The 13,501-nt window shown below is 46.5% G+C and overlaps 1 protein-coding gene across 3 annotated transcripts in view; it reads right to left on the reverse strand.

Annotated features, from left to right (window-relative positions):
- Window positions 1-13,501, reverse strand: part of LOC147124941 (connector enhancer of kinase suppressor of ras 2) — a 1,271,510-nt gene that overhangs the window by 986,053 nt on the left and 271,956 nt on the right. For all 3 annotated transcript variants that reach the window (XM_085995047.1, XM_085995029.1, XM_085995038.1), the window contains exons 3-4: window positions 6,443-6,645; window positions 479-566 (exon numbers count right to left, since the gene is read on the reverse strand). In XM_085995047.1, the coding sequence (XP_085851173.1) occupies window positions 479-566; window positions 6,443-6,645 (291 nt within the window). The remainder of the gene's footprint in view (window positions 1-478; window positions 567-6,442; window positions 6,646-13,501) is intronic.

The raw sequence follows: 13,501 nt of genomic DNA on the forward strand, positions 1-13,501 counted from the left end.
TAACAATCAAAATAATTGACCAAGAAGCACAGATATAAAACTATGTATATATATCATCCAATGTGTCAGCTTACATCTACCCTTCTAACTCTTTCCAGTTCATAAGCTCTTGAAGATCATGAGTTCAATAGCTAAAATGTTTCTGATTTACTTTTCTTTCAGAGGCAGAGATGCAGATAATCATGAATGAGATTCTGTCCAAGCGTCATTAACCGATTTCTGATTTATGTTGTGTGTTGCTTGATGTCTTGTTCAATCAAATCAAAAATATGTCAGTGACTTCACATCCTTCGATTTGAGCAGGTGCTGTAATCTCAGTTATGAAACCACCAACACATTTTATGATTTAAATAAACACAATTGTTAAATTATTGTAAGCAAAGAAACATTTAAATTCGGTGGTGATAATGGGACAAAGGGCAACCTAGCTCAATATAATTCTGGTGCTAAGGTTACTCGATGAGAGTTTCACATTTACCTGCTGCACAATGGTGGTCAGTTCCAGGCACAGCTGAACAATGTTGTTTTTTAGAAGTGAGTATTCTGTCACACTAACGAATGGAGACCTAAAACAGAATGAATAACAATTAATTTAATTTTTAGAATGGTAAATCCTTCTTTCATATAATTGGATCCTTTCCAGCAAGAAAACTGGCACACCTTGAGCACAGAATAATACAGCACACAGTACCCAAATAAATTACAATTAACTTCACAATTCAGAGAATCGTAAAATTGTAGAAACTTACAGCACAGGAGGCCATTCGGCCTGTTGTGCCTGTGCTGGCTCTTTGAAAGAGCAGTTGTGCTTAGTCCCACACCCCCAATTTTTGTCTGTAATCCTGTAAGTTCCTCATCCTCAAGTACCTGACCAACTCCCTTTTTAAATTATTTATGGAATCAGCTTCCACCACCTTTTCAGGTAGAGCGTTCCAGATCCTGACAACTCTGAGTAAAAACATTTCTCATCTCTCCTCTAGATCTTTTGCCAATGATTTTAAATCAGACCCACTCGCCAGAGGGAATAGTTTTTCTCTATCTATTCTAACAAAAAACCCTCATCATCTTGAAAACCTCTATTAGATCACCTCTTAACCTTTTCTATTCCAAAGAGAACAGTCCTAATATTTCCAACCTCTCCTCATAACTGAAGTCCCTCATCCCTGTTAACATCCTGGTAAACCTCATCTGTACCCTTTCTAAGGCCTTGACATCTTTCCTGAACTGTGGCACCCAGAATTGTCCACAATTGTCCGGCTGAGGTCTAACCAGTGAATTATAAAGTTCTAGCATGATCCGTTTGCTTTCATAGTCTATGGGAGTGAAATTCGACATAGGCGGGGACATAAAATGGGCAGTATCGCATCTGGCATCCATAATACGTTCCATCCAATACTCAGTTCCATTGACTTCAATAGAACTGAATTTTGGACAGGATGCATAATGGACGACAGATGTGATACTGCCCGTTCTGCATCGCTGCACAAGCTGAATTTCTGCCCCATGCCTCTATTTATAAACTCAAGTATCCTATACGCTTTTTTAACCACCTTATCAACTTGCCCCGCCACCTTTAAGGATTATTGTACATGGACACCAATGTCTCGCTGCTCATCTGCACTTTTCAAAATAGTGCATTTATAATATACTGTCTTTCCATATTAGTCCTCCAAAGGTGCATCACTTCACAATTCTTTGCATTGAACTCCATCTGCCATGCTTCTGCCAATTTAACTAATGCTGTTTATGTCATCCTGAAGTCTACAACTATCCTCATCACTATCTACCATGTTGCCAAGGTTTGTGTCATCTGCAAACTTTATGATGCTGCTCCATACACCTGAGTCTAGGTTGTTTATAAAAATTGCAAAGAGTAATGGACCCAAAACTGACACTTGGGGGAACACCACTGCAAACCACCTCTCAATCTGAGAAACATCCATCCACCGCCACCCCCTACAACTGCAGAACAGCAACAACTTGTATTTATATAGCGCCTTTAACATAGTAAAACATCCCAAGGTGCTTCACAGGAACATTATCAAACAAAATTTGACACCGAGTCACGTAAGATGATGTTAGGATAGGTGACCAAAAGCTTGGTCAAAGAGGTAGGTTTGAAGCAGCATCTCAAAAGGAGGAGAGAGAGGTGGTAAAGCAGCGAGGTTTTGAGAGAGAATTCCAGAGCTAAGGGCCCAGACAGCTGAAGACACGGCTGCTAATGGTGGGGCGATGGAAATCGGGGATGTGCAAGAGGCTAGAATTGGAGAAGCACAGAGATATCAAAATGTTGCAGGGCTGGAGGAGCTTACAGAGATAGGGAGGGGTGAGGCCCTGGAGGGATTTGAAAACAAGGATGAGAATTTTAAATTCAAAGACATTGGTGAGGCTGTAGATCTCCATGCAGGCAAGACAACAGTTTGAGAAATATTAAACTGTGCTGTGTTATGTGATAACCTTATTGAAAAGTACATAATATGCAGTCTAAGAATCAACTAATCTGACATATTGGTCTGGATATCACTGCTGACAGCATTAGCAGTCAAATGTTTAATGCACTCCTCAGTCAACTGTTACAACCAAGGAATTAACTCAATTAAAACAAATGTGTTAACACCTACATAAAAATAACAGCCGTTAAGTTAGTCCACGGTAATTTCAAGGTAACTAGTTATTTCAACTTAAGAACAAAAGTAGGCCATTCAGCCTTTCAAGCCTGTTCGCGGGAGATACAGAACTATTGGGAGAAAGCAGGGCAAAGGGATTAAGTTTCAAATGCTCTATCAAAGGGCAGGCACAGATACGACGGGCAGAATGGTCTCCTTTTGTACTTTAAAATTCTATGGACCGCATAGTTGGTTATTACATTGATCTTTCATCTATAGAATACAAACCTAGCTCAGACTAGCTGCATGAAGGTCTCCTTTCTCTCCTGGCTGGAAGAGCCCTATGTGAAATTGGATGGGTAACCTAAATCAGCAACAACTTGCATTTATATACCACCTTCAACATCAGAAATGTTCAAACAGTTTAAAGAGAGTAAAGGAAAGGATGCCAAGCCACAGAGAAAGAGATTAAGAGGAGTGACTGAAAGTTTGTTCAAAAAAATGGTTTTGGGAAGGCTTTCAAAAGAGGAAATAAATGGAGAGGCAGTGGGATTTAGGGAGGGAGTTCCAGGAAATTGGCCCAAGGCCGCTGAAGTCAGCCACCAATGGAAGGGTGAAGGGGGAGGGGATACAACACACAATATTGCAGAGTTGGAGGACTGCAAGTTGCAGGAAGGAATTTAAGCCTGTAGGAGATTGCAGAGATAGGTTGGGTGTAGGCCAAGGAGGGATTTGAAGATGAGGGTGTGAATTTAAAAAGTAATGTGTTGGGGAGAGCAAGCCAGTGCCAGGCAGCACGGATGGGGGGAGATGGGTGAGTGGGACTTAATGCTGGACGGGATACAGGCAGCTGAGTTTTGGAGATAATGTAGTTTATGGAGGGTGTAAGATGGGAAGCCAGCCAGGAGTGGTCTGGAGAAGTCTAGAGTTGGCAAAAACAGGAATAAGGATTTCAGCAGTAGAAAGATTAAGGTGGGGCAAGAGGCAGGCAATGAAAATGGTGATTAAGTCATTGGCTCATTTAAATAAAAGATGGTGCATTAACAACTTGGTAATGACTTTGGTAAATAGTGCAAACAGGAATTTCTGCCCCTCATGAACAAGGTGAAAATTCTCCAACACTCCCCTTATCTTGAGGAACATAAATGTCACCAAAAGTTGGATAACTAGACTAGACATAGTTAGAGATACTGTAGGAACGTGGGTTCCTAACTAAAAGACTGAGTTCTACTCAGGCGATCAAACAAAACGAACTTTAATGAAACAAACAGGCTTTAACAAGAAACTGCAGGATAACATCGAATGTAGGTCTGCTCTCTCTGGAGGCTCCACGAGGACTGCCCCTGCAGTCCCGTGGCTGACGTCATCACGTTTTCCCGCCAGTGGGGGATCACGTGATGAACGGCGTGACGTCATCACGTTTTAGCTGCACTGTTAAAGTAACCACACTCTGTACAGTTAAACAGCATAAATAAAGATACAGACTCAGACTGTAGCTAACATGTTGTTAAAGGAATTATATACAAACGATCTGAGTCCTTTGGTGGCTCCGCCACAATACCACAAATATAAATGAGTTGTCTAGCTGAACAATCATAGACAGAAACACCATAAATTTACCTCCTCTGTTCCCACTGTCCAGGGCCCCAAACACGCCTTCCAGGTGAAACAGTGATTTATTTGCACTTTTTCAACATAGTATACTGTATTCGCTGCCTACAATGCGGTCTCCTCTACACTGGGGAGACCAAACATAGATTGGGCGATCGGCACACCTCTGTTCAGTCTGCAAGTATAACCCTGAGCTTCCGGTCACTTGTCATTTTAATACTCTGCCCCACTCCCACTCTGACCTCTCTATCCTTAGGCTCCTGCACTGTTCTAATGAAGCTCAATGGTAGCTCGAAGAACAGCACCTCATCTTTCAATTAGGCACTTTACAGCCTTCCGGACTCAACACTGAGTTCAACAATTTCAGATCATAACCACTGCTCCCAGTTTTTTGGACAACATTTGCTGGTAATGATTCTGCTTTTGTCATTTTTAGCTCCGCTAGACCCATCTTTTGTTTCTTTTATTGTCCCATTGCAACCCCTTTTTGCCTATCACCATCATCCCTTTTATCATTTAATCTCTCCTGCCTTCCACTCTATCACAAATCTTCCTTTTTGTTCAATCCTCCCCTTCCCCCTTTCCCTGCCTCTGCACTTGCTTAAAACCTGTTACATCTGTAACTTTTTCCAGTTCTGATCAAAGGTCATTGACCTGAAATGTTATCTCTGTTTCTCTCTCCACAGATGCTGAGTATTTCCAGCATTTTCTGTTTTTATTACAAATTTAACTTAGTTGTCTAACTAGACAACAACTTGCACTTATATAGCGTCTTTAATGTAGTGAAACATCCCAATGCGCTTAACAAGCGCATTAACAAACAAAATTTGATACCGAGCTACATAGAGATATTAGGACAGCTGACCAAAATCTTGGATAAAGAGTTAGGTTTTAAGGAGCGTCTTAAAGGAGGAGAGAGAGGTAGAGAGGATTAGGGAGGGAATTCCAGAGTTTAGGGATTTGACAGCTGAAGGCATGGCCGTCAATGGTGAAGTGATTAAAATCAAGGATGCGCAAGAGGTCAGAATTGGAGGAGCATAGAGATCTCGAAGGCTTGTAGGGCTGGAAGAGACACAGAGATAGGGAGGGGTGCGGCCATAGAGGGATTGAAAACAAGAGTGAGAATTTTAAAATTGTGGCTTTGCCGGACCGGGAGCCAGCGTAGGTCAGCGCGCACAGGGGTGATGGGTGAATGGGACTTGGTGCAAGTTAGGATATAGGCAGCAGAGTTTTGGTTAAGTTCAAAATTATGTAGGGTGGAACATGGGAGGCTGGCCAGGAGAGCATTGGAATAGTCAAGTAACAAAGGCATGGATGAGGGTTTCAGCAGCAGATAAACTGAGGCAGGGGCGGCATCGGGCAATGTTACGGAGGTGGAAGTAGGCGGTCTTGGTGATGGAGCGGATGTGTGGTCGGAAACTCATCTCGGTGTCAAATACGATACCAAAGTTGCGAACGGTCTGGTTCAGGCTTAGACATTTGCCAGGGAGAGGGATAGGAGGTGCTGGCTACGGAATGGATTTCGTGGTGGCTACCGAAGACAATGGATTTGGTATTTCCAATATTAAGTTAGAGTAAATATCTGCCAATCCAGTACTGGATATCACACAAGCAGTGTGATAAATTAGAGACAGTGGAGGGGTCATGAGGGGTTGTGGTGAGATAGAGCTGGGTATTGTCAGCGTACATGTGGAACCTGACGTATTTTTGGATGATGTTGCTTAGGGGCAGCATGCAGAAGTGAAATAGGAGAGGCTCAAGGATAAATCCTTGGGGGACTCCAGAGGTAACGGTGCAGGAACGGGAAGAGATTCTCAGGCTACAACTGAATAGATAGGAATGGAACCAAGCGAGGGCAGTCCCACCCAGCTGGATGACGGAGGAGAGGCATTGGAGGAGGATGATGTCAAAGACTGCAGACAGGTCAGGAAGGATGAGAAGGGATAGTTTACCACAGGAACAGTCACATAGAATGTAAATTGTGACTTAGATAAGAGCTGTTTCAGTGCTGTGGAGGGGCAGAAACCTGATTGGAGAGATACAAACATGGAATTGTGGGAAAGATGGGCATAGGCTTGGGAAGCGACAACACGTTCAAAGACTTTGGAGAGGAAAGGGAGGTTGGAGATTGGGCAATTAAATTTTTGTTTTAATGATTCAGTATTCCAACAGGTGGACAGACATTCAATGGTTATTGCTAAGGCAGAATAATATCAGCAGCGTACCTGTCTAGCCAGGCCAATAAGCTCTTGGCAGCACCAATGAGGTCAACCACTGAGGTAAGGAAGTCATTTGGCAGCCTTCTGGAGGCCCTGCCATCATAATGGCCACTCCTCCGTCTACCTGTTATAAAATTCTGTAGGTTTTTGGCTGAGGCATTCAGCTTATGGGAAAGCGTTCTGAGGTTTTCGGTCTCTAATCCGTAGTTCTGTAAGAGTAAAAACATGCGTGTTAATAGTTCCTGCGTCTTATAGTTTACGGAAAGAAAGAAAAAGTAAAAGAAAAAGCAAGCAATCAATCAATCAATCAATCGACATCCCAAAGCACTTTACAGCCATGAAGAACTTTTGAAGTGAAGTCAATGTTGTATTCTAGGGAAATGTAGCAGCCAACTTGCACACAGCAAGATCCCACAAACGGCAATGAGATAATGGGCATATAATCTGTTTTAGTAATGCTGGTTCAGGGATAAATATTGGCCGGACACTGGGGCGAACTCCACTGCTCTTGTTCGAATAGTGCCATGGGATCTACTTGGGAGGGGTGACGGGACCTCAGATTAACAACTCATCCAAAAGACGGCACCTCCGACAGTGCATCACTCCCTCTGTACTGCACTTAAGTGTCAGCCTAGATGATGTGCTCAAGTCTCTGGAGTGAGACTTGAACCCACGACCTTCTGAAAGAGACGAGAGTAGTACCACCAAGTTTTAAGATTACTAATGGTATATATTCATCTTACTTTTGGCTCAATTCTCTAAAATCTGCATTCTGCTATTCTTTTAACTTGGTGTGCATTTCCACTAATGATTTTAGTGTCCCAAAGGCCAGTATTCCAATGCGATCCCTTATTTCACAAATCATACTTTTCAAAATGACTTTTAAAAGCTGTGAATGACAGAACTTGTGTTCCATGCACATTCTCAGGTGAATGTTGTGTGGTCTTATAGTATCTTTGGATGCATTTACACTGCAACTTTAGCATTGCAACCACTCGGTTTCTGCTTTGCAGCGGCACCAACATTAGCGGCCATTTCCAAAGCCGTGTTACAATTTGTCTCTGAGGTGAAGCAGAGTGAAGCCTCCTAGAAGTCATGATTGGGTTTAACACTATGGTGTATAACCCCATTTTGATGTCAAGACTGCTTTGTAAAGTCTTTGGGGTAGGAGGGAGGGGTGGCGGGGAAGATCCCTTCAACCTCCTGGACACTTTTTAACACTACAGAGATTTTTTTTTAAGTATATACTCAAAGTACAGATGCTTCCACATTAGAACACTTAAGCCACAATTTTAACCCCCACCTCCCGGACCTGACGAGATTGAGGCATACAGAAGGCTAATATATCAGACATGTGGCACTCACCAGAGACATACTGCACATGCGCCCCATGACACTTTAACAGACGCATTCCAGGCAACATGTAAGGCCCTTACATGTCAAAGGACATCACTGACATTTAAAAGTCAGATGTCATCAATCAGACCATGACATTATTTTAACTGACAGCAGTGAGATTGGTGCCTGGTTCAAGTGTCACCAAGGAAACCCATGCCAAGGATCAGCAGGACCAGGAGAGGGCCAAGAAGGTAACATTTTTTTTTAACGGTTTCCTTGAGGGCAAGGAGGAGCAGGAGTTGTCCTCCAAGCACCACTAGAAATCCTTCGGTCTCCCAGCGACCACTGGGGACCTGCCCCCCTCTTCATCTACCTTGCCAGGTACTGTTGCTGTGGGTCCCCAGCTGCAGCCTCTTGCTGAGCTTGCCCAACTCCCACCCACCAACCTGACATCAATGATGCTGGCTTCGGGCGGGAGTTGGGCCTGGTCAATTTCAATAAAGCCTGGAAGTTAAAATGGCCCAGGCCTTATATTGGCGAGCTGAGATGAACTTGACGCTTGCCTCGCCGGCCCCGCGTTCGAAGCACGTTCTGAGTTAAAATCAGGGCTTTACATTTCAACAACTGGAATGAGGCTCCAGGCTTGCCTGCAAGAAGTCAACAGCAGAGTTCTCTCCTAACCTGGGGAATTCTAGTTGGAATCTGGCAGTATAAATTATGTAGTGCCTGGCTGGAACAGATACAGGAAACTCTTTGGTATCCGGCACCGACGGGACCGGCGTGTTGCCGGTTTATCAAAAATTCCGGATGACGGGGAGGGTTATCTACCGAGGCTATTTTTAACAAAGAAAAATAAAAAAATCAAGAAATGTGCAGTATACAGTAATTGGGTACTACAGAATGTTGTGTTAAATGGATGGTGGAAGATGCTTGATTAAGTACAGTACTGCCAGTTGAGGGTAATCCATAACTCTTTAATTACTTAACAGTAAAACAAAACATATAAATGACTGTACAGTACAGTATAAAGTACAGTGGTTGACTGTACACTTGTTCCAAGTCAACTGGTTGATCAGGAATATCCATGTCAGTTGGGTCATCAGGATCATGCACTTCAACAGATTCTTCAGGCACTTCCACTGCTTCAACTCTTTTGGAACCTTTCTTAAACATGTCCCAGGTGTCTGCTTGCTTAGTGGACTCTTGCCTTCTTTATAGAAAGGTGGAATGCAGAATATGGCGGTGCATAACTTCTTGGGCAGAATAGCAAGAATGGCTTTCAGCAAATTTGAGTAATAAAACAAAATCTTCCGCAGCTTTAGCCCAAGAAATCTTGTTCTCTTCAGAAATCTCATCCTCTTCACTTTCCATCTCACTTTCCTTTTCTTTCTTTGGATTCAAAACATTCTCCATTATTTCATCATCACTTAGCATATGCACAACAGCAACTTCTCTATCTGCATCAACCCACTGCTCAATATCACTTTCACTGAGGTGACGTAGAGGGTTTGCTGGGCCTACATTTTTCACCATGCCAGCCATTTCCATTACTGTACTCCTCTTGGGACGAACATTGAACCCATGGAATTCCTCCTCTGAAGAAGAACCTTCAGCAAACAGTACAGAGGGCCACAATTTGTGTCAGGCTTGTCTCAAAGTGTGACCTTTCACCAAGTTCCAGGAACATGCAACATTAAAGATGGCATCTTTAAGATTGTATTCCTTCTGAAATGTGTGAATACCTGTATTGTCATCTTGGCTTATCAGTTTACGTAGGAAGTCTTTCTTGTAACGACACTTGAGATTTTGGATAACGCCCTGGTCCATGGGTTGTATGAGAGAAGTTACATTTGGTGGCAAATAAATGGTGAAAATATTTCCCGAAACCAACTCGGATTCATGCGGATGGGCTATACAATTATCAAGCAATAAAATGCATTACACACTGGAGTTGTGTTGCATCAATATACATATTGGGCCGTATTTTGTGACCGCCCTACGGGTGCGTACGAGCCCATAGGGGCCGTGCAAGTACAAGGTGTAGGCATATGAAACGCATGCGCTAAAACCCGGAACTTGCGATCTTCTTGACAGATCATCCGCATCCCCGGGAGATGGGCCTCTGCGGGTGGAGAGTTGCGCTATTTGCCCAACTTCTGCCCGCTGAATGCCTGCAAAATTCTTACGCCCAGGCTTTACGCTTGCGAACCGCATGCACCCCTAGGATACGTGGGCCTCTGCCCGCATGCACCTGGAGACGCCCAGGATTGTAAGCCTCCATACCTCCCGGGCCACCAGGTAAATGCATAGATTTTTTGCTGGTCGGAGACATCCGCCTGCGAGAAGCCTCCGATGGAAAATTTTGGACCATTGTCATTGTCTTTCCGCCAGTAATCACATATAAGCACTTCAAGATAGTTGGATCTTGATTTCTAGATTTGGAGATGTCCTGAATGGTGCTAACTACATAATGCAGCATCGGTCATCTCCAGAAGAGTTTGACATCGTGGACTGCTGATTCTGTCTCTTCCTGGGCCTGTGAGAAGCCTGTAGCATAAAAGCCAATCGCTGCAGTTACCCTCACAACTACAAGTAAAGCAGTTACAATTGGGGCAAGGGATCTCAGGTGAGTTGATAGTTGCACAGACACCACTATTCTGTCAAGGCCAAGCATTTTTATTTTTTGGCTTGTAACTCCTGTGGAAAGGGCAACCTGCCCTCCTCCTGTATTACTTTTCCTTCATCCATTCTGTCTGCACTGCATCAATGACCAAAGCAAACACTCGACTCGCATGGACTCTGGTGGCAGTAGTTATATCAATTTTAATTATAACTAAATACAGCACATTCAGTTAAAGGCTATTTACTCTGCAAAATACTTCTCTGGCTGACTTCAATTTGATCTGCCCCATAATAATTAACTTAATTTCTGTTCAATCAAACTACAGCATTCCATTACAGCTCAATTTAATAATAATGGAAAATGTGGAGCAGTGATAATTACCATATCGGTAACATGCTGGTATGAGCGGTAGATAAGGAGTAGAATAGCACTGCTGCACACAGGACAATCAATAATAATGTGAATACACTATCTCAGGGTGTCCAAGTTTCTTGTCTTTGTGGGCCACATAGGTGTGGATCAGGGAGTTTCAAGGGCTACAAATAGAGTTTCCATCCACAGTCACATTGATTTGCATATATCTCAAGTTGTTAACACCAACCAATCTCGGTGTTCTGTTATAGTGTGGCGTACCGATCACAGAACGGACACAATCCGCTTTCCGGTCCGTAGACTATAAATCAGGCGTCATGCCTTTAAGAAGGATCACACCTTTAAGAAACTCGATCTGCAACATAGTTAAGCCCAAAGCGGGGGAGGAGCAGTCGAAGCTGTGCACTGATGAAAGAGAGTTGTGCTTTGTGTAGTCTCTGACTCCATTTTGTGTTCAGCATGCAGCCTCAACAATTAAACCTTTTCTGTTGAACCTCTCCGAGTTCAGTATTTTTTGCTAGGAGTACGAAGACTCCTACATTGGTGACCCCGACGCTCAGGACAACTCCTAAGCGTAACCATGGCTGGCACAAACGCAGTTTCTGTGAAGCTGCCGGAGTTCTGGGAGAACCTGGCCACCGCCTGGTTCCTTCAAGCCGAATCGCAATTCCGACTCCGCAGCATCACCGCCGACGCAATGATGTACGACTACCTCCTCGCCTCCCTGGGCAGCTCCACAATCACGAAAGTCTGGACAACACTACAAAATGCTCCGGAGGAAGGCAAGTACGCAAATCTCAAGGCCGCGCTCATTAAAAAATTCACAGCCTCCCAATTCGTGCGCAACTGCCACCTCCTCGACCTCCCGGGCCTCGGTGACTCCACGCCGTCAGACTTGCTCTCACACATGCTTGCTCTGACCGACGAGAAACCGCCCAGCTCCCTCTTCCGCACGCTCTTTATCCGCCAACTGCCTCCCAGCATCCGCCCGGCGATCGTGGCATCCAGCCTCACGGACCTCGAGGCCCTGGCCAACGAAGCCGATAAGCTCCTGTCTGCCAGCTCCAACCATGCCGTCACCCCCGACCTGGCCTCTGCAGCGTCGGCGCGCACTCCACCCTCTATCGCGCGGCCACACAGCTCGGCCATGAGGCCCCCCAGGCACCCACGTCCCCCAAGCCCTCCGACCTAGGGCTACTGCTACTTCCATACCCGGTTCGGCGCACGGGCACGCCGCTGCAGCCATCCCTGCACGTTTCCAACCGCCCCCACACCAGCCTACACGATGGCCGTGGGGCAAGCAGGCGCGCTGCTGTACGTTACGGACAGCGCCTCCAGACGCCGTTTCCTATGCGACACGGGCGCACAGCGCAGCATCATCCCCGCGTCCGCCCTCGAGATCCAGCGAGGTGGCTGCGGCCCTGCGCTGGCTGCCGCCAACGGCACCGACATCCGGACGTACGGCACCCGCACCGTCACCATCGACCTCGCAGGCCGCCGCTACCACTGGGAGTTTATCACCACCAAGGTGCTCTCTCCGCTCCTCGGTGTGGATTTCCTGTGCGCCCACGGCCTGTTGGTCGACATTCCTTGGCGCCGCCTCGTGGACATAAACACCATGTCACCTGTCCCGGGCGCCATGGCCCCCCCCCAACCCGCCGAAATGGCGTGGCAGTGCCGCGCCCGCTCAACGGACGACTACTCAGCACTCCTGGCTGAGTTCCCAGCCCTCACCAACCCGACCTTCTCCGCGAAGGTTGCCAAGCACGGGGTAGAACACTTTATCCCCACCACAGGCCCACCGGTTTATGCCCACGCCTGCAGGCTGGACCCGGCCAAGCTGGAGATCACGCGGGCCGAGTTCCCCACAATGGAACAGCTCGGCATCATCCGCCGCTCCAACAGCCCCTGGGCCTCCCCACTCCACATCGTCACCAAACCCGACGGGGGATGGCGCCCCTGCGGGGACTACCGGCGCCTTAACGACACCACCACGCCGGATCGGTACCCCATACCGCACATTCAAGACTTCTCGGCTAGACTGGCCGGCCGCTCAGTCTTCTCCAAAGTCGACCTGGTGCCCGGTTACCATCAGGTGCCAGTCCACCCCACGGACGTTCCCAAGACGGCCATAATCACCCCTTTTGGGCTATTCGAGTTCCTCCGAATGCCCTTCGGCCTCAAAAACGCGGCCCAGGCCTTCCAGCGGTTCATGGACTCGGTCCTCCGGGACCTGAAGTTCCTCTTTGTCTACCTGGATGACATCCTGGTAGCTAGTTCCTCCAAGCAGGAACACATCGAGCACCTCCGCACCCTGTTCCAGCGGCTCAGTGAGCACGGGCTCATCATCAGCCCAGCCAAGTGCCAATTCGGCCTCAGCAGGATCGAATTCCTCGGCCACCACATCACGCAGGACGGAGCCATTCCCCTGCCCGCCAAGGTGCAAGCCGTCCAGCAGTTCCCCCGGCCTACCACCGTCAAAGGTCTCCAGGAGTTCTTGGGGATGATCAACTTTTACAACCGCTTCATTCCCGGAGCGGCCTCCCTCATGCGGCCCCTATACGAAGCCCTCCGGGGTAAGAAAGACAGAATGGCGATCGAGTGGTCGGCGGACATGTTGACCGCTTTCGACTCGACCAAAACGGCGCTCGCCGACGCCACCATGCTCGCTCACCCACAGCCCAACGCCAGGGTGGCCCTCACCACGGACGCCTCCGACCACGCAGTCGGCG

The sequence above is a fragment of the Somniosus microcephalus genome, chromosome 1, assembly GCF_052327205.1.
Source record: "Somniosus microcephalus isolate GS21.2 chromosome 1, FLI_Smic_1.0, whole genome shotgun sequence".
Classification (NCBI taxonomy): Eukaryota; Metazoa; Chordata; class Chondrichthyes; order Squaliformes; family Somniosidae; genus Somniosus; species Somniosus microcephalus.